Source organism: Budorcas taxicolor, chromosome 10, assembly GCF_023091745.1.
Source record: "Budorcas taxicolor isolate Tak-1 chromosome 10, Takin1.1, whole genome shotgun sequence".
Classification (NCBI taxonomy): Eukaryota; Metazoa; Chordata; class Mammalia; order Artiodactyla; family Bovidae; genus Budorcas; species Budorcas taxicolor.
Genome location: NC_068919.1, coordinates 29,410,467 through 29,435,327, shown reverse-complemented (window position 1 = coordinate 29,435,327; position 24,861 = coordinate 29,410,467). Strand labels below are relative to the sequence as shown.

The 24,861-nt window shown below is 36.7% G+C and overlaps 1 protein-coding gene across 1 annotated transcript in view; it reads left to right on the top strand.

Moving 5' to 3' along the window:
* Positions 1–24,861, top strand: part of DPH6 (diphthamine biosynthesis 6) — a 199,064-nt gene that overhangs the window by 94,458 nt on the left and 79,745 nt on the right. Inside the window, exons 4-5 of the mRNA XM_052646951.1 lie at positions 19,686–19,759; positions 24,170–24,288. Coding sequence (XP_052502911.1) covers positions 19,686–19,759; positions 24,170–24,288 — 193 coding nt within the window. The remainder of the gene's footprint in view (positions 1–19,685; positions 19,760–24,169; positions 24,289–24,861) is intronic.

The window sequence follows — 24,861 nt, the reverse complement described above, 5'->3', positions numbered from 1 at the left end:
TCCAACAACACAAGAAAAGACTCAACACATGAACATCACCAGATGGTCAACACTGATATCATTGATTATATTCTTTGCAGCCAAAGATGGAGAAGCTCTATACAGTCAGCAAAAACAAGACTGGGCACTGACTGTGGCTCAGATCATGAACTCCTTATTGCCAAATTCAGACTTAAATTGAAGAAAGTAGGGAAAACCACTAGACCATTCAGGTAAAACCTAAATCAAATTCCTTATGATTATAAAGTCAAAATGGGAAATAGATTTAAGGGTCTAGATCTGATAGACAGAGTGCCTGATGAACTATGAACAGAGGTTTGTGACATTGTACAGGAGACAGGGATCAAGACCATCCCCCCGGAAAAAGAAATACAAAAAAGCAAAATGGCTTTCTGGGGAGGCCTTACAAATAGCTGTGAAAAGAAGAGAAGTGAAAAACAAAGGAGAAAAGGAGAGATATACCTATTTAAGTGCAGAGTTCCAAAGAATAGAAAGGAGAGATAAGAAAGCCTCCCTCAGTAATTAGTGAAAAGAAATAGAGGAAAACAATAGAATGGGAAAGACTAGAGATCTCTTCAAGGAAATGATATATACCAAGTGAACATTTCATGCAAAGATGGGCTCAATAAAGGACAGAAATGGTAGGGACCTAACAGGAGCAGAAGATTTTTCAGAAGAGGTGGCAAGAATATACAGAAAACTGTATAAAAAAGATCTTCATGACCCAGATGATCACGATGGTGTGAACACTAACCTAGAGCCAGACATCCTGGAATGTGAAGTCAAGTGGGCCTTAGGGAGGATCACAACAAACAAAGCTAGTGGAGGTGATGGAATTCCATTTGAGCTATTTCAAATCCTGAAAGATAATGCTGTGCAAGTGCTGCACTCCATATTCTAGCAAATCTGGAAAACTCAGCAGTGGTCACAGGACTGGAAAAGGTCAGTTTTCATTCCAGTCCCTAAGAAAGGCAATGCCAAAGAATGCTCAAACTACCACACAATTGAACTCATCTTACATGCTAGTAAAGTAATGCTCAGAATTCTCCAAGACAGGTTTCAACAATACGTGAACCATGAACTTCCAGATGTTCAAGCTGGATTTAGAAAAGGCAAAGGAACAAGAGATCAAATTGCCAACATCCGCTGGATCATCAAAAAAGCAAGAGAGTTCCAGAAAAACATCTGCTTTATTGAACATGCCGAAGCCTTTGACTGTGTGGATCACAACAAATAGTGGAAAATTCTTGAAGAGATGGGAATGCCAGACCACCTGACCTGCCTCTTGAGAAACCTGTATGCAGGCCAGGAACCAACAGTTAGAACTGGACATGGAGCAACATACTGATTCCAAATAAGAAAAGGAGTACATCAAAGCTGTATATTGTCACTGTGCTTATTTAACTTACATGCAGAGTACATCATGAAAAACACTGGGCTGGATGAAGCACAAGCTGGAATCAAGATTGCCGGGAAAAATATCAATAACCTCAGATATGCAGATGACACCACCCTTATGACAGAAAGCAAAGAAGAACTAAAGAGCCTCTTAATGAAAGTGAAAGAGGAGAGTGAAAAAGTTGGCTTAAAGCTCAACATTCAGAAAACTAAGATCATGATATCCAGTCCCATCAGTTCAGTTCAGTACAGTTCACTCAGTCATGTTCGACTCTTTGCTACCGCATGAACGGCAGCATGCCAGGCCTCCCTGTCACCACCAACTCCCAGAGTTTACCCAAACTCATGTCCACTGAGTCAGTGATGCCATCCAACCATCTCATCCTCTGTCATCCCTTCTCCTCCTGCCCTCAGTCTTTCCCAGCATCAGGGTCTTTTCCAATGAGTCAGCTCTTTGCATCAGGTGGCCAGATTTTTGGAGTTTCAGCTTCAACATCAGTCCTTCCAATGAACACCCAGGACTGATCTCCTTTAGAATGGACTGGTTGGATCTTCTTGCTGTCCAAGGGACTCTTAAGTCTTCAACACCACAGTTGAAAAGCATTAATTCTTCAGTGCTCAGCTTTCTTTATAGTCTCTCACATCCATACATGACCACTGGAAAAACCATAGCCTTGACTAGATGGACATTTGCTGGCAAAGTAATGTCTCTGGTTTAATATGCTGTCTAGGTTAGTCATAACTTTCCTTCCAAGGAGTAAGCATCTTTTAATTTCATGGCTGCAATCAGCATCTGCAGTGATTTTGGCACTTCATGGCAAATAGATAGGGAAACAGTGGCAGACTTTATTCTTTTGGGCTCCATAATCACTGCAGATGGTAACTGTAGCCATGTAATTAAAAGACACTTACTCCTTGGAACGAAAGTTAGACAGCATGTTAGACCTAGACAACCTAGACAGCATATTACAAAGCAGAGATTACTTTGCCAACAGATGTCCATCTAGTCAAGGCTATTGTTTTTCCAGTGGTCATGTATGGATGTGAGAGTTGTACTATAAGGAAAGCTGAGCGCCGAAGAATTGATGCTTTTGAACTGTGGTGTTGGAGAAGACTCTTGAGAGTCCCTGGACTGCAAGGTGATCCAACCAGTCCATCCTAAAGGAGTTCAGTCCTGAGTGTTCATTGGAAGGACTGATGCTGAAGCTGAAACTCCAGTGCTTTCGCCACCTGATGTGAAGAGCTGACTCATTGGAAAAGATCCTGATGCTGGGAAAGATTGAGGGCAGGAGGAGAAGGGACGACAAAGGATGAGATGGTTGGATGGCATCACTGACTCAATGGACATGAGTTTGGGTAAACTCCAGGCATTGGTGATGGACAGGGAGGCCTGGTGGGCTGCAGTCCATGGGGTCACAAAGAGTCAGACACGACTGAGCGACTGAACTGAACTGAACCTTATTGATGACTAATACTAAACATTAGAAAATCTTTATTTATTTGACATTTACATTTACGTAGTATTCCAGTATGGTTTGAGAAAAACAGTTTGGCTGGTGGTCAGCATTCTTTTTCCTCAGGGATGCTAAATGAATAACTAAAATATTATCTACCAAGAAAAATTGGCAAATAAATCTGTGTTTTAACTTAATTATCCTAACCATGTGCATGCAGACTATTAGCAGGTTAACTTTTTAAAAAATCTGAAAACTACAGTCTCTGCTTTGAAACTTTAATGTTATGTCTGTTGGTGCTTTCTTTATTTTGAGTTTATCAGGGGCAAAGAAGAGTTAAGAATGTAACTGGTCCTCCTATTTGCTTTTCCTTTGTGTAATTCCATATGTTTATGTGGCAACATTCTGCTAGAGTCTTAAACCTAGTGACTGTATAGTTGTAACAGCACTTCAGGCAATAATATGTAGATCAAGGCTAATTGGAATTTTTCCCTTGAATTTTTCTCTCTCTTAACGAGAGGGGAAAAATTAAATTGGTTTGGAAATCAGTTTCCTGCCAAATTTGCTAAGGGCAAAAGGATTCAGAGGATTTCGCTGTTGAAGTTGCCATTAATTTTATTGATTTATTGAATAGGCAGTGTATTCACCTGGTTCAAAATTCAAAATGTTAAAGGATCCTCTGATTTGTAGACAATTGGAGAAAAAGTTGTAAGCACCTGGAGACCCACTGCTTTAGATTGGCATCTGAAGGAGTTGTGAGAATAGTCTTGTAAGACTGAGCGCTTAACCTGTAGGGTGCTGTTTCCAGGCAGGCAGGGTCAGAGTTGAGTTAAGTTGTAGGACATTAGCAGATGTTGCAGAATTACTTGATGTGGGACAACCTTTTCCTGACATTTGTAGGCAAAAGTGTTGTGGGTGGCAGTAGTGTAGAGTAAAGGAGAAACCCAAACTACGGATAATAACTGCTTTCTGCAATTTCTGGTTCCTGAGTTCTCTCAGTGTTCTGTAGGCTTCTCCGTTCTGTAACCAATGTAATTAATTCCCAGCCCTATCACTTCATGGCAAATGGATGGGGGAAAAGTAGAAACAGGGACAGATTTTCTTTTCTTAGTCTCCAAAATCACTGTGGACAGTGACTGCAGCCATGAAATTAAAAGACACTCGCTCCTTGGAAGGTAATCTATGACAAAGCTAAACCGAGTATTAAAAAGAAGAGACATCACTTTGCTGTCAAAGGTCTATGTAGTCAAGCTGTGATTTTTTCAGTAGTCATGTATGGATATGAGAGTTGGACCATAAAAAAGGCTGAGCACTGAAAAATTCATGCTTTTGAATTGTTGTGCTGGAGAAGACTCTTTGAGAGTTCCTTGGATGGCAAGGAGATCCAAGCAGTCAATCCTAAAGGAAATCATTCCTAAATGTTCATTAGAAAGACTGATGCTGAAGCTGGAGCTCTAATACTTTGGCCACCTGATGTGAAGAGCTGACTCACTGGAAAAGACCCTGATGCTGGGAAAGATTGAGGGCAGGCGGAGAAGGGAAGCAATAGAGGATGAGATGGTTGCATAGCATCACTGACTCAATGGACATGAATTTAGCAAACTCTGGGAGATAGTGAAGGATAGGGAAGCCTGGTGTGCTGCAGTCCTTGGGATCATAAAAGTTCAGACATGACTTTGCAACTAAATGACAACTTTTCTTTAAATTCTTCGAGTGGTTTCTTTCTTTTTTTCTCCCTCTAGTTGTACTTTGACTGGTACAGTCATCAAAGTGATAATATTATAAAGTGTAACTTTAATGTTGCTAAATAAATTGCTCATCCTTTCACTTTTATCATTGTAGTATCTATAGTAATGACTGAATTCTTCTTATGTGCTTTTTTGGTAAGTTAATGTAAAACACAGTACTGGGTGCCTGTGAATGTCAACAGAATCAGATAGTTTTTTGTTATTTTATGTATATATAAGCATATATGTAAAATGTATTTTATATATGTATAAAATAGTATTTGTAATGTGCCTCAAGAAGTGTATAAAGTAAGAGTTAGAAAGAGTTGAAAGGCAGTAGAAATCACCTCTGATCAGAGGGATCAGACAAAGTTTCATGGGTTGTGAAGAATGAGTAGGATTTCATTTAATGGAGATTGTGGTCAGAGGATTGGTAGACAATGACAAATGGAAAGAGTAAGACAGGAAACTAGTACGTTCAGTCTAAATAGAAGATAATTACATAAAGGATTTATGTAAATAAGTCTGGATTAGAGAGACAAATGAATTTGGCCAGTAGGGAAATGTGAAGGGATTGCTTTTGGGAACATAAATCTGCTAGTTGATCAGCTAGAGGGAGAAGAAATTACAGGTGGAGAGAGCAAGGACCATTCCATTGATACTATTCTAAGGAGAGCTGAGAAGATCTGAACTAGCAGTACTGTAGTGAAATGCCTAAGTTAGAAATATTTTTAAAGTTTTTCTTCTGAGAGTACAATTTGAGATAAAAGTAAGAAATTTTCTCTCATTTTCTTTTACTTTTTGGAGGACAACTGTGCTTTTAGATTATGAAGCTACATACATTTTCTTTTTTTGTAATTTAAATTTATTTATTTTAATTGGAGGCTAATTACTTTCTGCCACACATCAACATGAATCTGCCACGGGCATGCATGTGTTCCCCATCCTGAACCCACCTCCCTCCCCGTACCATCCCTCCGGGTCATCCCAGTGCACCAGCCCCAAGCATCCTGTATTGAACCTGGATTGGCGGTCTGTTTCTTATATGATATTATACATGTTTCAATGCCATTCCCCCAGATCATCCCACCCTCTCCCTCTCCCACAGAGTCCAAAAGATACATACATTTTCTTATGGTCATTCTTGACCTGGATAATGTTTCCGTATGTTAGTAGAAGTAAGACTGAACTCAGACATGTAATTTTTTTCATAGTGGTGCCACCACTATATTTTATGATCATGCAATACTAAACATTATGCATTCCTCCTTAATCCTACATTCTCTCCTAGCAATTGTACCATCTCTCTACAAGAGATCTTTTTGGAATATTTATTGATGTTTATTTTCTTCCTCATTGCACATTCTCATATGCTGCTTCCATTTTTTTCTCAACACCAGTATATTAAAACATTCTTCTTTAGTTGTCAATGACAACTAAATCCTTGTTTTATTCATTTTCACTTCAGTCTTTCCTTTCTTTGACCTCTTTCAGTTCAGTTCATTCAGTCTCTCAGTCATGTCTTACTCTTTTGTTTTCAAATCCAAAGGAAGTGAAATCATTATCTCTGAAATATATCTGTACTCTCATGTTCATTACAGTTTCATTCAGAATAACAAAGGTATGGAAACAACCTAAGTATTATTGGTTGTTGTTCAGTCACTCAGTCGTGTCTGACTCTTTGCAACCCCATGGATTGCAGCACACCAGGTTTCCCTGTCCTTCACCATCTCCCAGAGTTTGCTGAAACTCATGCCCATTGAGCCAGTGATACTATCCAACCATCTCCTCCTCTGTCATCTCCCTGTTCTCCTGACTTCAGTCTTTGCCAGCATCAGGGTCTTTTCCACTGAGTCAGTTTTTCGCATCAGGAGGCCAAAGGATTGGAGTTTTAGCTTCAACAAAAGTCTTTCCAATGAATATTCAGGACTGATTTCCTTTAGGACTGACTGGTTTGATCTCCTTTTTGTCGAAGAGACTCTCAAGAGTCTTCTCCAACACCACAGTTCAAAATTATCAATTCTTTGGCATTCAGCTTTATTTATGGTCCAGCTCTCACATCCATACATGATTACTGGAAAAACCATAGCTTTGAGTATATGGGCCTTTGTTCGCAAAGTAATGTCTCTGCTTGTTAATATGCTATCTAGATTTGTCATAGCTTTTCTTCCAAGGAGCAAGCATCTTTTAATTTCATGGCCTTAGTCAACATCTGCAGTCATTTTGGAGCCCAATAAAATAAAACTCTGTCACTGTTTCCCCATCTATTTGCCATGAAGTGATGGGCCCAGATGTCATGATCTTCGTTTTTTGAATGTTGAGTTTTAAGCCAGCTTTTTCACTCTCCTCTTTCACTTTCATCATGAGGCTCTTTAGCTCTTCTTTGCTTTCTGTCATAAGGGTGGTGTCAGCTGCATATCTGAGGTTATTGATATTTCTCCCAGCCATGTTGATTCCAGCTTGTGCTTCATCTAGTCCGTCATTTCACATGATGTACTCTACATAAAAGTTAAATAAGCAAGGGGACAATATACAGCCTTGACATACTCCTTTCCCAATTTGCTCTCTTTAGGAGCTAGTAAACTTTTCTTCTTTGACCATGGCTTCTGTGATTTCCTTCTGTGTTAGTTTTCCATCTGTTTTTCTGTCCTTAGTTGTCTTTCAAGATCCTTCTTTCTCTACCCACTTTATAAATGTTATGTTTCCTTATGGCTTCATTTTTCACCCTCTTTTAGTCTACACTACCATTTGACCTCATATCATCTCTTCTTCTGGCTTCAGTTACCACTGATGTACACATTTATATCACCCAATTATATATTCTTTGAGCTCCATAGTCAAATGTCTGCTGAGCAGACATTCATTGACCAAAGACACATAAAGCTTGATGTCCAAAATAGTACACATCATCAGTTCAGTTCAGTCGCTCAGTTGTGTCCGACTCTTTGCGACCCCATGAATCGCAGCATGCCAGGCTTCCCTGTCCATCACCAACTCCCGGAGTTCACTCAGACTCATGTCCATCGAGTCAGTGATGCCATCCAGCCATCTCATCCTCGGTCGTCCCCTTCTCCTCCTGCCCCCAATCCCTCCCAGCATCAGACTCTTTTCCAATGAGTCAACTCTTCACATGAGGTGGCCAAAGTACTGGAGTTTCAGCTTTAGCATCATTCCTTCCAAAGAAATCCCAGAGCTGATCTTCAGAATGGACTGGTTGGATCTCCTTGCAGTCCAAGGGAGTCTCAAGAGTCTTCTCCAACACCACAGTTCAAAAGCATCAATTCTTCGGTGCTCAGCTTTCTTCACAGTCCAACTCTCACATCTATACATGACCACTGGAAAAACCATAGCCTTGACTAGACGGACCTTTGTTGGCAATATAATGTTCACATCATATTCCTCCTCAAATTTGAGTATTTCTTATAAAAGTAATGCCATTGCTCTCCACCAAGTAACCAAGCCAAAATATTGAGAGCTTTCTGGATTTTTTTCTCAGCCCCATGCCACCAAACTCTGTTAATCTTTTCTTATATCACAAATACGTCTTTTCATTATCATCATCATAAACACTGCCTTACTTTAGACTTCAATCATTTCTTATGTAGATTTCTTTAGGGTTCCCTCAGTAGTTATTTTGCTTCTGTACGCTTTTCCAATCAATATTCCTACCTAGTCATTTAAAAATGTAAAGCCAGTTGTGCAAGAGTGTTAAGTACTTAGCATTTGGCACTCAATTGGCAAGATTAATATTGTTAAAATGACCATACTGCTCAAAGCAATTTATAGATTCAGTGCAGCCCTATCAAAATTCCAGTGGTGTTTTTTGTAGAAGTAGGAAAAAAAAATCCTAAAATTTGTATGGAACCACAAAAATTTCCCAAATAGCCAAAGCAATCTTGAGAAAGAACAAAGATGGAATCAAACTATATTGCAAAATACTAGTAATCAAAACAATATGGTGTTGGCATAAAACAGACACACAGATTAATAGAACAGAATAGAAAACTCAGAAATAAACTTGTGCATATATTGACAATTAATTTTTGACAAAAGAGTCAAGAATGTACAATGGGCAAAGAATAGTCTCTTCAATAAATGGCAGTGAGAACTAGTTAGCCACATGCAACAGGATGAAACTGGACCCCTGTGTTACACCATACATTAAAATCAACTCAAAATGTATTGAAGACTTGAATGTAAGATCTGAAACTGGTTAAATTCCTAGACAAAAACATAGGTGATAAACTCCTAGACACTCATCTTAGCAATGATTTTTTTGAACTTGACACAAAAAGCAAAGACAACAAAAGCAAAAGTATACACATGGGTCTCCGTAAACTAAAAAGGTCTGTTCAACCTCAGAAATCATTAACAAAGTAAAAGACACTCTATGAAATGGGAAAAAATATATGCAAACTAAAGGGGTTAATATCTGAAGTATACAAGGAACTCAAACAACTCAATACTGCCCCCCTCCTCAAAAAAAAATTAAAACTAAAAGAAAAGAAAAAAAAAAAAAACCATTAACCCAATTTAAAAAATAGGCAAAAGACCTGAAGAGACATTTTCCAAGAAGACATGAATGGCCAGCCATATGTGAAAAGTTGCTCAAAATCACTAATTATCAGGGAAACACAAGCCAAAATCACTATGAAATATCAATTCACACCTGTTAGGATTATTCATTATCAAAAAGATAAGAAATGCGGGAAAGGATACGGAGAATATGGAAACTTGTACAGTGTTGATGGTCTTGTACGTTGAACAGCCACAATGAAAAGCAATATGGAAGTATCTCAAAAAATTAAATATAGAACTGTCATATGATCCAGCAGTTCTGCTTCCAGGTATAAATCCAAAGGAAGTGAAATCATTATCTCTGAAAGATATCTGTATTCTCAAGTTCATTGCAGTTTTATTCAGAATAACTAAGGTATGGAAACAACCTAAGTATTGTTGATTGTTGTTGAGTCAACTCAGTTGTGTCCTACTCTGCAACCCCATGGATTGCAGCACGCCAGGCTTCCCTCTCCTTCACCAGCTTCTCCTCTGTCATCCCCTTCTCCTCCTGCTTTCAGTCTTTCCCAGCATCAGGGTCTTTTCCACTGAGTCAGTTTTTCGCATCAGGTGGCCAAAGTAGTGGAGCTTAAGCTTCAGCATCAGTCCTTCCAGTGAATTCAGGGTTGATTTCCTTTAGGATCGACTGGTTTTATTTCCTTGCAGTCCAAGGGACTCTCAAGAGTCTTCTCCAACAACATAATTCAAAAGCATCTGTTCTTCGGTGCTCAGCCTTCTTTATGGTCCAACTCTCACATACATCTGTAGGTGACTACTGGAGAAACCATAGCTTTGACTGTATGGACCTTGTCAGCAAAGTAATGTCTCTGCTTTTTAATATGCTGTCTAAGTCATATGGATCTTTATGTTGAACATTTTAAACATCTTACAATTTTGCCTGTTAATTATTCCTCAATGAAGATGGAGTAATTTAAAAACATAAAATACAATAATCCCCATTTATATAAGTTGCATTTTAAACATTATCTCTAATCAAAGAAAGTTTTCTTAGGAGCTTAGAAAATGAGTTTAGAAAGCAGCTTTTAAACAGAGTAAACACTTGCTACCAAACTGATTTGTTTAGAAATGAATAATTCTTGATTGTTTCTTTATTCTTCCCACAAAGAGTAACAGCTTAATCCTTTATTCATGTTGTTGTTATTAAAGAGTTTCACAGAAGTCCTCAAAATGTCACCGTGTTAGCAGGATGAATATTCTTGGAAACCCAAGGAGGGAAGAATTGTTCCAGAGTTCAGTTTTATTTCAGGTTGAATTTGGCCTAGGTTGACTAGCAATGTGTGAATTTGTACATTGAGGTTGGAAGACACTCCAGGTAACAAATGACAGATGTATTCCAAACTAGGAGTGTCATACTGTTACAACTAAGATGCAAACTCAAAAGTAAAAGAAATCACTTTAGTTTTAAAATGGAAATAAATGACAAATGATTATGATAATCTACAGTTTCTTTGTCAAATGATTTCCTTAACAACTTTTTCCCTGTTTAATTGAGAAAGCTCACAAAGGGAGATAATAATGTTACAAATTAGTGACCTAGTACTCCGTCATGAGCTTACTGTTTAATGGCAGAACTCCAGATGGTGATCATTTTCCATTTTGGAAATGGTTTATATTGATGATACTAAGAAAAACAATAAGAAGTCGAACAAAAATTTTAGTCAGATGCCTGAATATATCTCTTGGCAATTCTCAGTGTCACTTTCAGAATTATTTCATGTAAAAGAGTATTCATTTCTGTGGCTATTTTTCTTAACATGGACTTGTGTAATTCTCTGAAGAATTAAAAGTTTAAGGAAAAATCATCTAGTGCTTTACTGGCCACATAAATTTCTTGTTTCATTATCCAGTCCCCAGAATATCATTGGCATTCACAAATGTTTCTTATTTAATAATGTCACGTTGCCAGAAGTCCAAATATCACCACTCAGAGCTATAATGCAAGTGTTCTTCTTTAATGAATGGTTCATATTAAAAATGTTAGAATGCCTTTCAGATGAAAAACATTTTAAATTCAACAGATCATTTTTTTCTCAACAGGCAGGAACTCATTAACAGAATAGTACTGGTAACTGAAGCATTTTTCAAAGAAAATAATATCCCCGATAAATGCAAGATATCTTCTCGTCTTTGGAATAAATAGGCCTAGTTTTCATTTGTAAAACGGGACAGCTTGTTTTCATCACATTGCACATTTTAAACATCTTACAATTTTATTTGTCAATTATATCTCAATAAAGCTAGAGCTGTTTAAAAAACATAAAAAATAATAATCCTCATTTATAGAAGTTGCATTTTAAAAGTTGGTTGAAAAATTTATGTTGTTGGCTTTGTGAATCAACTTCTCAGTATGAAGATAAGTGAATATTGAGTGAATAAATCTAATTTGGGTCTAAATTTCTACCTTTAAACCCCCCTTCTAAACTTGTAATTTTCACTGCTACCATATGACTGAGGGTATGCTGTCTTCATCCCAGTCTCTGAATTGGTACCTTTTAACTGTTGCCTGGTAGAGCTTTGCATGTAAATGAGGACACACTAGGTACATTTCATAGTAAAAGTCGATTTCTGTCCTTGTGTGTCTGTGTTCCTGATGCCTTAGGGTCTTGATTTTAAAAGACGCAGATAAGGCTTAGTAGTTAATAAGACTTTGGGACTAGGTTATACATGGACAAGTCTAATAATTTTATACAGCCCCAACCTGATACAAAACCTTGGACCAGGCCTGAACTGGGCCCATATACGCTACATGGAGCCCTCAGGGCAGCTTTTCACCCAGCAGAGGACTCTTACTTTCCAGAGAACCAGGCCCAAGACAAAAGCAGTAAGCATCCCAGGAGTTACAGAACAAAGGTGCCAGGTTGGCACAAGACCCACTTCTGTGGCCCTAACAGATTGACATGTTCTATTTTTTTTTTTATGATTATTGATTACTGTTTGCTATAGAAGATTTGACCACACAATCAAATACCAAATGGAGATAAATAGTTATATGTTGATTTGTTAGCTGATAAATTATGCACATTCCTTTTTATAACCAGGTTTGTTTCTTTGAAGAAAAAAATTTGGTGGATTTTGTACACAAATCCTATTTGAAGGAGGAAGACAGTAGAAGATGTTATCTGTTTTCTTATGATCAGAAAGGGCAAAGAATCAACATTTCTGACTGTTGCATGTTTGGAATATAATTTTTTTTTAAAGGATAATTGCTTTACAATATTATGTTGGTTTCTGCCATACATCAACTTGAATCAGCCACAGGTATACATATGTCCCCTCCCTTCTGAATCCCCCTCCAATCTCCCACCCCTTTAAGTTTGTCACAAAGCACTAGATTGAGCTTCCTGTGTCACACAGAAAATTCCCACTTGCTATCTATATAAAATATAGTTTTGTATATGTTTCCATACTTTCCATCAATTTGTCCCACCCTCGCCTTCCCTCATTGTGTCTACAAGTCTGTTCTCTATATCTGCATCTCAATTGTTTTCCTGAAAATAGGTTCATCAGTACTTCTTTCTAGATTCCATATGCGTGCATTAATATACAATATTTGTCTTTCTCTTTCTAACTTACTTCACTCTGTATAATAGGCTCTAGATTCATCCACCTCATTAGGACTGAGTCAAATGCATTCTTTTTTATAGCTAAATAATATTCCACTCTATATATATACCACAATTTCTGTATCCATTCATCTGTTGATGGGCATCTAGGTTGCTTCCATGTCCTAGCTATTGTAAAAAGTACTGCAACGAACATTGAGATACATGCATCTATTTCAATTACATTTTTTTAAAGTATTTTCTAATCTCATCCGCCAAGAAAGATTCTTTCCTTTGTGTTCCATTATACTCTGTATGGATTTATGTCACTTATTTTACTTAATTTCTCAGTGTGTCCATTCTCCTGCATCCCTCACAACTAGAGTTTAATTGCTTAAGGTTAACCTCTGTGCTTTTTTCAAATGTGTTTCAGCCTTCCTGGTGTAGGACCTGTCACACAATAAGCCTTTATAAATTGCTGCATAATAAACACATGAATAATTTTGTCTGCCAGCTTACCAGCTCATAGGATGAGTACATATATGCATATATGGGTTTTAATAAATTTTCCCCTAATTGAAAAGGTAAATACATTGCAAAAATGTTTGAGGAAATATAAAGTTAGAAATAAAATAGCAAAAATGAATTAGTATTCAGAATTAAGCATTATTACGATTTGTTCTATTTCTGGTCTCCAGAATTTAAAAATATATTCTGAGAAGCACATCTGACCCTCTGTAATCAGACATTGGATTCTTAAACAAGAGTATTGATATATTGATATATTTGTCCTTTCTGAACATACAAGTTAGGTGTACAAATAATAATAATGAAGCTATGTTTTGTACCAGTTTATGTGTATGTGTCTGTTTTTGCAAGTGACCTCTCTATTGTACCCTTCCCTGTTGGCTCAGAGAGTAAAGAATCTGCCTTTAATGTGGGAGACTTGGGTTCAATCCCTGGGTCAGGAAGATCCCCTGGAGAAGCAAATGGCAACCTGCTCCAGTATTCTTGCCTGGAGAATCACATGGACAGAGGAGCTTGGTGGGCTATAGTCCATGGGGTCACAAAGAATCTGGACATGACTGAGCAACTAACATTTTTACTCTGTCTGTTGTTACAGTTGGTGAGGTAGGTCAGATAGCTGCCTGGACTAGCTCCCCAGCAGCCTTGCAGTTGTGCTTCATATTGACAAAATTGTGGAAAACAGTGATCTAAGCAACAAATAAGCTTGTGATGTCTGCTTGGCTAATCTAGTCATTGTATTTATAACTATTACATGACATGTACATTGTTTTATTAAGGTATTCTCTCTTTAGAGAGAATGTGTGTATGTTATATCTAAATGCTGCACCATTTTATATAAGAGACTTGAATGTCCTAGGATTTTGGTATCCACAGTGGGGTCCTGGAATCAATCCTCCTCACATACCAAGGAACAGCTGTACTCTGGTACTCAAGAGAGTTTAAACAAAGATGGAGGTGCTATCAGCATGTAGGAGAACTTGAGGCCACAGAAACAAACAACCTCAAGAAGCAGAGCACAGAGTGAGAAGAGGACTCAGTATATGACCCTGAGGGTGCAATGACTTGTAGGAAGAACACACACATTGTTAATTTACCAACTTTTTCCCCAAATTATATGAGTCACAGATTAGGACCTGAGCTTAGCTCTGTATTTTCTACAGAGTAGATTGACTATCTGCTAGATTTTTACCTTTTAAAGATCTATTTTGCCTTTCTTCAAAATTAGTAGTATGTTCTGAATGATAAGGATTCAGCAAAAGTCTTACTTAATCTTTGGATTATTCAAGGCTCACTAGGTTTGAAAAGTTTGTAACTGGACTGTAGAGTTGGTTGTCAAGGGTTGTGTATTAGTCAGGATTCTCCAGAGAAACAGGACCAATAGAATATATAAAGATATTTGGAAAGAGATTTGTTTTGAAGGATTAGTTCATCTGATTATGGAAGCTGAGAAGTCCCATGCTGTGCCACTGGCAGGCTGGGAGCCTAAAAACCTAGTGATATAGTTCCAATCCAAACCCAAAAGCCTGAGAACAAGGGGATCAATGTTGGAAATCTCAGTCTGAGTCCAAAAGCCCTAGAACCAGGAACACTGATGTCTGAGGACAGGTGGATGTCCCAGCTCAAGCAAATAAATATGCTGTTCCTCTACTTTTTTGTTCTATTCAGGCCCTTAAGAGATTGGACGATGCTCACCTGCATAGGTTAGGGCTATCTTCCTTACCCAGTCTACCATTTCAAAATCTCTTCCAGAAACATCCTCACAGAAATGATGTTTTATCAGCAATCTAGGTACTCCTTAGCCTAGTCATATTGACACATAAAACTATTACAAGTTGGGGAACCTTTGTTAAAAAGTAATAATGAGCAAGAGATTAAAGCCCAGAAATGAAGGGCTTTGTTTGTCAAGTTAGGCCTTTATCTAGTTGTAGTAGTAAACAGTTGGAGAAGGCAATGGCACCCCACTGCAGTACTCCTGCCTAGAAAATCCCATGAACGGAGGAGCCTGGTAGGCTGCAGTTCATGGGGTCGCGGAGGGTCGGACATGACTTAGCAACTTCACTTTCACGTTTCACTGTCATGCATTGGAGAAGGAAATGGCAACCCACTCCAGTGTTCTTGCCTGGAGAATCCCAGGGACGGGGGAGCCTGATAGGCTGCCGTCTATGGGGTCACACAGAGTCAGACATGACTGAAGTGACTTAACAGCAACAACAGCAACAGTAGTAAACAGTAGTGGTGGTAGTAGTAGTAGTAATAGTAGATGTAGTAACTGAAATAGTTATAGAATAATACTAGTAATAATAAAGAAGATTTATAGTAACAGAAGAAATTATTTACTAAGTGCTTACTAGATGCTTGTCACTGTTATTTTTCTGTATTATTTTATTCAGTGTTCATAATAACCCTAGAAAACAGAGCTATAATTATCTTCACTATATAGATAAGGAAACTGAGACACAGAGAAATTAAAATATAACTTGTTCAAAATCACAGAGCTAAATAGGTAATAGGATTGAATTTCTAATAGGTAGTAGTAATGATTGTTGAAAAAAAATGTAACTAATAATTTCTATCTAGGTAGGCTTAGTATTGAAGAATAGCCAAATTTAGCTGGGTATATAATTCTAGAACTGATTAGTTTAATATTATGAAATAGAAAATGAGAGATAGAAATAGAAGAGAATCCCAGAGACTTCATGTAGACTAAAAGGAATTAAATAATTATTTGGGGGTTATGGTGAATAATAAATGAGAATTATAGAACATTAACCCATTTTAAATAGATAACAAATGTCAATTATTAGTTTAAAGTGGCTTGTCTTAGTGTGCAAAGAAAAACTTCAATGACTGGTATTTGTTTTCATGATCTACTGAGAAATACACACAGACACACACATATATATAATATTTAAGACCTTATACTTTCTTTTGACAGAACTTCAGATAAACAATATAGGGTATAAAAATATAACTGAAATTTTGATCTCATTGATAACATCACTCACTACTCTATGATCTATGCCATATTTGCATGTAATGAGAAACACTTCATTTTGCCTTTTTTCTACTAATACAATGACTTTTATAAAAATAAAGTGGCTAGGAAGGTTAGAGAAAGGTTACAAGCAAATGTTCTCACAAAGTTGCTGAAATAAGAAAACAAAGGAAATAGCTCTTTTCCTGGAGAATCTATTTATTTCGAAGAAATTTGGGAAGATATTTCTCTATCATTTTAGAGTAGAAATTTTAAATTTGCTTTAATCTTCAAAGACATGAGAGATTCCTGTTGTTCATTTTTGTTTTTTATTATGGTATCGTTTTAGGACTTTCAAGGTTATTTTAGAATATCTCAAAGTATTATATTTATTTTTATGTGAAACACTATTGTACTTTGTAGATTTACAAGTTTGGAAAGACCAGAGTGTTAATAAAGAAGTCATCTCTCTGAAGTAGTTTCTTCTGTACTCCGTATGTCTAGGATGACTTTTCTTTTATGCCTATTCAGAGAATTTCTATTCAGTTTATTATTAGTAACTAGTCACTTTCTTCATATCTGTTTTCTAGATAACTGTTCCCTAATTTATACCTGTGTTGTGTATAATTCTTCCCTTAGTGTATTATTTTATACTTCTTTTCATTAAATCTCATCCTGGGCCTGTCCTTCCAAATCCCTGTGTTGTCCCTGTCCGTCTAGGTACTTGATTGATTTTCTTTTCTTTTTAATCCATTCTAGCTTTCATCTGCAAACTAGATCATATTTGAAATTACATTTTTAATGGGTATGCTAGATAGGTTAGCACTCATCCCTGGGGGATACTGCTGAATATAGTGTTGGGTTTTCTGACGTGTAACTCTGTTGACAAGAATTTATTGTGTCCTTCTCATCTGAGATGTCTTTGTCCTCTATCATCAATACTTCCTGGATGTTCCTCTGCCAGTCATTTTTTTTTTAAGATACAGATTAAAATCATTGTATTCCTTCATCTACTTATACTATTGCCTATGATTATACAGTGGAATCCCTTACAGTTATACAGTGGAAGTGATATATAGATTCAAGGGATTAAATCTGATACACAGAGTGCCTGATGAACTATGGACAGAGGTTCATGACATTGTACAGGAGGCATTGATAAAGATCATCCCTGAGAAAAAAAAATGCAAAAAGGCAAACTGTTTGCTGAGTAGGTCTTACAAATAGCTGTAAAAAGAAGAGAAGTGAAACGCAAAGGAGAAAAGGAAAGATACACCCATTTGAATGCAGATTTCCAAATAATAGCAAGGAGAGATAAGAACACCTTCCTCAATGATCAATGCAAAGAAATACAGGAAAACAATAGAAAGGGAAAGACTAGAGTTCTCTTCAAGAAAACTAGAGATACCAAGGGAACATTTCATCTAAAGATGGGTACAATAAAGGACAGAAGTGGCATGGAACTAACAGAAGCAGAAGATATTAAGAAGAGGTGGCAAGAATAGACAGAAGAGCTGTGCAAAATAGATCTTCATGACCCAGATAATCATGATGGTGTGATCACTCACCTAGAACGAGTCAAGTGAGCCTTAGGAAGCATCACTATGAACAAAGCTAGTGGAGGTGATGGAATTCCAGCTGAACTATTTCAAATCCTGAAAGATGATGCTGTGAAAGCACTGCATTCAATATGCCAGCAGATTGGGAAAACTCAGCGGTGGCCACAAGACTGGAAAAGGTCAGTTTTCATTCCAATCCCAAAGAAAGGCGATGCCAAAGAATGCTCAAACTACCTCACAGTTGCACTCTTCTCACATCCTAGCAAAGTAATGCTCAAAATTCTCCAAGGCAGGCTTCAACAGTATGTGAACTGTGAACTTCCAGGTGTTGAAGCTGGATTTAGAAAAGGCAGAGGAACCAGAGATCAAATTGCCAACATCCATTGGATCATCAAAAAAGCAAGAGAGTTCCAGAGAAGCATCTACTTCTGCTTTATTGACTATGCCAAAGCCTTTGACTGCGTGGATGACAACAAACTGGAAAATTCTTCAAGAGACAAAAATACCAGACCACCTGACCTGCCTCCTGAGAAACTTGTATGTAGGTCAAGAAGCAATAGTTAAAACTGGACATGGAACAATGGACTGGTTCCAAATCAGGAAAGGAGTACGTCAAGGCTGTATATTGTCACCCTGCTTATTTAACTTATATGCAGAGTATGTCATGAGAAATGCTGGGCTGGATGAAACACAAGCTGGAAACCAGATTTTGGGGAGAAATATCAATAACCTCAGATATGCAGATGACACCACCCTTATGGCAGAAAGCAAAGAAGAACTAAAGAGCCTCTTGATGAAAGTGAAAGAAGAGAGTGAAAAAGCTGGCTTAAAACTCAACTTTCAGAAAACTAAGATCAAGGTATTCGGTCCCATCACTTCATGGCAAATAGATGGGGAAACAATGGTAACAGTGAGAGACTTTATTTTGGGAATTCCAAAATCACTGCAGATGGTGACTGCAGCCATGAAATTAAGACACTTGCTCATTGGAAGGAAAGTTATGACCAACCTAGACAGCATATTAAAAAGCAGGGATGTTACTCAGCCAACAAAGGTCTGTCTAGTCAAAGCTGTGGTTTTTCCAGTGGTCATGTATGGATGTGAGAATTGGACTGTGAAGAAAGCTGAACCCCAAAGAATTGATGCTTTTGAACTGTGGTGTTGGAGAAGACTCTTGAGAGTTAAATGGACAACAAGGAGATCCAACCAGTCCATTCTAAAGGAGATCAGTCCTGAATATTCATTGGAAGGACTGATGCTGAAGCTGAAACTCCAATAGTTTGGCTACCTGTTGTGAAAAACTGACTCATTTGAAAAGACCCTGATGCTGGGAAAGATTGAAGGCAGGAGGAGAAAGGGACGACAGAGGATGAGACGGTTGGATGGTATCACTGACTTGATGCACATGAGTCTGAATGAACTCTGGAAGTTGGTGATCGACAGGAAGGCCTGGCATGCTGCAGTCCATGGGGTCGCAAAGAGTCAAACACTACTGAACGACTGAACTGAACCCCTGGTTCAATTTTTTTTAAGTTACTTAATCTGGGAAAACTTCCTTAAATAGAAAAAAATTCCTTAAATAGAAATTTCTTAGAAACTTCTGTTGAACATCAGTGAATCTTTAAAGGGATATCAAGTCAGAAAACATTTTGGAAGTGCTGCCTTTATCTTCTCCTTTGAAAATGGTCTCTAGTAATTGGGGTTTTTGGTAAAAAGAATAATTATTTCTCCCCAGAACTGAGAGGGTGAGTTAAACATATATTTTTTTAATATACTTTTTTCCCCTGAACGTGGATTGTATTTTCAGTAAATTATTCTATTTCAAGGTGGTTTTCTAAATGAAACAATTCATTTATAATTTTCAGAACATGATACAGAGCCACATGCTTATTTATTTTTTTAAACATGTTTTGCTTTATTTTCAGGAGAAAGAAGAAGTAGAGGGAATATCAGTAGGTGCTATACTCTCTGACTATCAGCGTGTTCGAGTAGAAAACGTGTAAGAGAACATTTATTTGTTTTATATTTTTAAAATGTAAATTAAGAATGTGAATTAATGAAAAATAAATAATTGTACCCAAATAATAAATAGATATAGCATTCTACATGTCCCATGGACAGAGGAGCCTGGTGGGCTATAGACCATGGGATCGCAGAGTCAGACACGACTTAGTGACTGAACCACCACCACCGCCACGTGTCCCATGAAACTAAATGTATTGCCCTAAGTAACAAAAGTTGTAGTTTTACTTTTTTTTCTATCCTTATATCTATGCATGAGAAAACTTATCTACTTACCATAAGGAAAAATTATAATAAAAATTGAAGCAAAATTTTTTTGAAGTATTAGTCTCAAATTTCCCTTATTTGAAATAGTATAACTTTTTAATATTTTTAACTCATTATCATTTGTAATAAAAATCAGGAGCAAATAGAAATAGTATAGTAATATTTTAAAGGAAAAATATATTAAGAAATATCTTCTTTGGTCCTTCAAACTCAGTTCTTAGAAAAGAATATTCATGAGGTTGAAATACTTCTATAAAAACCCATTCAACTTTAAAGGAATCATTAGATTGTTACTCCTCCCATCTCCCCCACCTCCCATGTGAGATAGTAATGTGTATTTTGAAAAAATTTTCCTTGTGTTCTGTCTGCCTGCATTTGAGAACAGCTGACTTATAGATGGAGAAGGATTGCATATCCCTTAGCCAAATGTTAAAAATAATATTATTCTCATCTAGTTTTAAGTCATATTCTCTGAGAATATTTTGTGTAAAAATCTTTGCTTTTGAATAAATTCAAACATACGTGATTTAATGGGTAGCCAAACTGTAGGTAGGACTGACATCTATTTATGAAAGCATTAAGGAGAGAATAAAAATGTGTTCCTGTTGGGAAGCCGCTTTATATCTACATGAGAGAGGGGCCCATTGGCTACTCAAAAGTGGAGGCAAACTGTTTCTCAAAATGCAGTCTCAGGTACACTTCAACAAATAGTTTAACCATATTATATACCATAAAGCACATCTGTTCATTCCCAGGTTTCAGCACCCAAAAAAAAAAAAAAAAAAAATCACATCTGCAGTAATTTTTTTAATCTACCCTGCTGGCTCAAATGGTAAAGCATCTGCCTTCAATTTGGGAGACCCAGGTTTGATCCCTGGGTTGGGAAGATCCTCTGGAAAAGGAAATGGCTACCCACTCTAGTACTCTTGCCTGGAAAAATCCCATGGACAGAGGAGCGTGGTAGGCTACAGTCCATGGGGTCGCAAAGAGTCCAACACAACTGAGTGACTTAACTTTCTTTATTGGGAGCCATGGGTCTACAAACTCAGTTTTGAATTAGCCACTCTCCAATTTGCAATTTCTTCATTATATTTTTGAGATATAATGAATTGAATAGATGTCACATGCTCAAATACAGTAGTGATTTACAGAGGAAACTTATTTCAACCATGATATTTTACACTGGTAAAGAATTTAAATAGGTGAAGAAATACGTTGTTGTTTAGTCGCTAATGAAGTGAAGTCGCGCAGTCATGTCTGACTTTGTGTGACCCCACGGACTGTAGCCGACTAGGCTCCTCATGTCCAACTGTTTTGCATCCCCATGAGCTGTAGCCCACCAGGCTCCTCCGTCCATGGGATTCTCCAGGGAAGAATACTGGAGTGGGTTGCCATTACCTTCTCCAGGACATCTTCCCCACCCAGGGATCAAACCTGAATCCCCTGCATTGTCAGGCAGATTCTTTACCACTGCACCACCAGGGAAGACCCCAAAGAAATATGACTTACTTAAGTCTAAAAATACTCAAAAGATCAGGGATGCCAAAGAAACAACCAAGAATTTTCCAGTAAGGCCAGGAAAGAATAAAATTTTCTTCAAAAAAAAAAAAAACAACCAAAAAATGTTTACCTCAAAAATGTGGAGAGGAAAATTTGGTTAGTAGACATTAAATATTGGTGATAGGACAGCAAAAACTGTAATGCTTGTGTTACGTGGGTAGTTACAGTTTTGTTATTTTATGTTTATTAACTGCCTCAGCATTGTCTCAACATTGATTTAGATGCTCAGGACATTTTACAAAAGAAGATTATATAAAAGTCTCAACATTAAGGAAGATCTTGATTTCTTTGAAAGTCAAGGTATATGTGCAAGAAAAAAAAAGTGGTATTAATATTTCTTAAGACCATGCCTCAGCATTGTCTCAACATTGGTTTAGATGCTCAGGACATTTTACAAAAGAAAATTATATAAAACAGTCTCAACATTAAGGAACATCTTGATTTCTTTGAAAGTCATGGTATATGTGCAAGAAAAAAAAGTGGTATTAATGTTTCTTAAGACCATGTATGAGTAAATGAGCAAATATATGGTACATTTAATAAGTATTGGAATTTTCTGCAAGACAGAGTGTTCCATGTATGCTGGAGTAGTCATCCAGGAAGCCTTACTGACACTAGGGATGGTGGAGCTTAGAGCTATATTTTTTACTTGAAATTTGAGCTCAGCCACTTACAGTGTGACTTGAGTGAATCACTTGTCTCTACTGTTTATTGAATACCTATTTTATCCAAGCATTTTACAACATTTTTATCTATATTACTTTTAATTAAGTTAATCTATATTAATTTTAATTAATTAATCCTCCCTGATATCTAACTAAAGGCATGAGGCAAGTGAGGAAGGTGGGGAACATGGCAAGTATGTTAGACAAGAGTGAGCAGGCAGGGTGGGGGGCAGGTTGGAGTATAGTGGGAGGTGAGGTATGAGAGCCAACTGGGGTGGGATCCCTGCAGAGCTTATTTACTAGGAGTGACAAGGGAGGGTTTAGAGCAGAGGAATCCCACGATCCATTTATGTTTTAAAAGGATCACACCGACTATTATATTGAAAATTATTTTTAAAGGGCGAGAATGGAAACTTCTCTGGCAGTCCAGTGGTTAAGACTCTGCTGTAAAGTAATTAGCCTCCAATTAAAATAAATAAATTTATATTAAAAAATAAAAATAAAAATTCTCTGCCAAGAAGAGTGAAAAAAAAAAAACACAGACTCTGCTTCCACTGCAGGTGTGTGGGTTCAGTCCCTGGTTGGGGAACTAGGATCCTGTATGCCGAAAGATAGTGGCTCCGACCAGCATGTTACCAGTGGTACTGGTGAGGAGTGATTGTATTCTGCATTGTGGTAGATTAGATGTAGAATGTGAAGAAAAGAGGAATAAAAGCTGACTTCACTTTCTAATATTGTAATCTTCTCAAGAACTTTGGAAAGAAATATTTTTGTCCCTATATATGAACTAGAAAACTAAAGCTTAGCTCTGACTTGTTAAAGTCATGCAGCTAGTGAGTTTAGGAGGAGGTTTCAAACTCAGATTTGTCTGGACTCCAAAATCCGAATTCTTCTAGCACCATAATGTAAAATTTGTAGTACAATACTTGCAGCATATTAAGTGCTCAGTGTATGCACTTTTTGTTATTACTGTTTTCTTTCTTTTCACTCAGACGTGAATTCTTTTTTGTTGTTGTTGTCATTATAGTTATGCTTATTCTTGATTCTTTTTGCTTGTTTTTATTAAAGTATCTTTTCACCTTTTTTCTCTTTTATTTTGAAGTATACTTGATTTACATTATTATGTTATTTTCAGGTATATAGCAAAGTATAACAAAGTATATAGCAAAGTATGTATAGCAAAGTTTCAGTATATAGCAAAGTCGTATATTTTTTCCAGATTATTTTCCATTATAGGTTATTATAAAATATTGAATATAGTTCCAGTTCCCTGTACTACACAGTAAACCCTTGTTGTTTGTCTATTTTATATATATAATAGATAAAAATTTTATCTGTTAACTCTCATACTTCTAATTTATCTCTACCCACTCAGAGTCAAAATCTTTAAAAAAAGTTTCAAAGTCAGATAAGAGTAGTTCATATAACCATAGATACTATAAATTTAATCAGTATTTGATTATTTATTAAGATATGATTATCTCTTATTAGGATATAAATTTATCCTAATTAATATGATTATTTTATTAGGATAAATTAATTTTCCTAGTTTGCATAGCTTTGCAATTTGACTCCTAAGGAAGTTCTAAAAACAAGAATAATCATCTGTTAGCATTTGGAAGCTTTTTTGCATAGATTTCTAAACTTAGAGTCTTACTAAAATTAATATTTCTAATCTGCCTAGAGATTTCATTTTTATCTGTATAGGCATAGCTTGTGGATATTAAACATGTTTATGTTATATACATAAACTTCATTATGCAAAACATGCTTTTTAAAGTATTTTATATGCTAAAATCCTTGAGAGAAGCAGTGTGTTTAAAATCAAAGTAATTGCTATGGCTCTAAATATAGAACATTAAGATGTTATGTGTTTTTTTTAAATTATTGTATAGGTGTAAAAGGCTTAATCTCCAGCCTTTAGCTTACCTTTGGCAGAGAAACCAGGAAGATTTGCTCCAAGAGATGATATCATCTAACATTCAAGCAATCATCATCAAAGTAGCAGCTCTAGGTATGTAGCCAGACTTTCAAGGGAGCTGTCTGTTACCACTCAGATAATCTGAGTTCACTAATAAACAGTTACAACTGACAAGGAAGATGGATTTAGAATATAAAAACGTGGAGTTATAAGCTAAAGGAATTGAGTAAGGGTAAGTTTTAGAATGGGCTTTTGATTACTTACCAAAGTGATTAATAGTGAGTCTTTTTTCTTTTTTGGCTTTCTTTTTTGTCCCTAAATATATAACTGCCTCTCAACTGTCATTATATTGTAGTCCTTCAATTTAAGTTCCTTTTATAAGATACGGAATTCAGATTCATAGGGAACAAAAAGTATAGATTGATTATTTTTTTAAGCTTTTTAAAATCTATATTTGGCACAACACATGATATTTTTATCTTTTTTTTAACACACCTTGAATAATGCTAAGTATCAATAGAATTATTGACTCTCTGGTATCAGAAATATGCTGGGTAGTGGATTTTTGTTGAGGACAATGAGAAATTCACGTTTGAGACAGTGTCATTTGATCGGTTAGCATAGACACAACAGGCAGGTGGTAATCTGATTCAAATATGGATATTA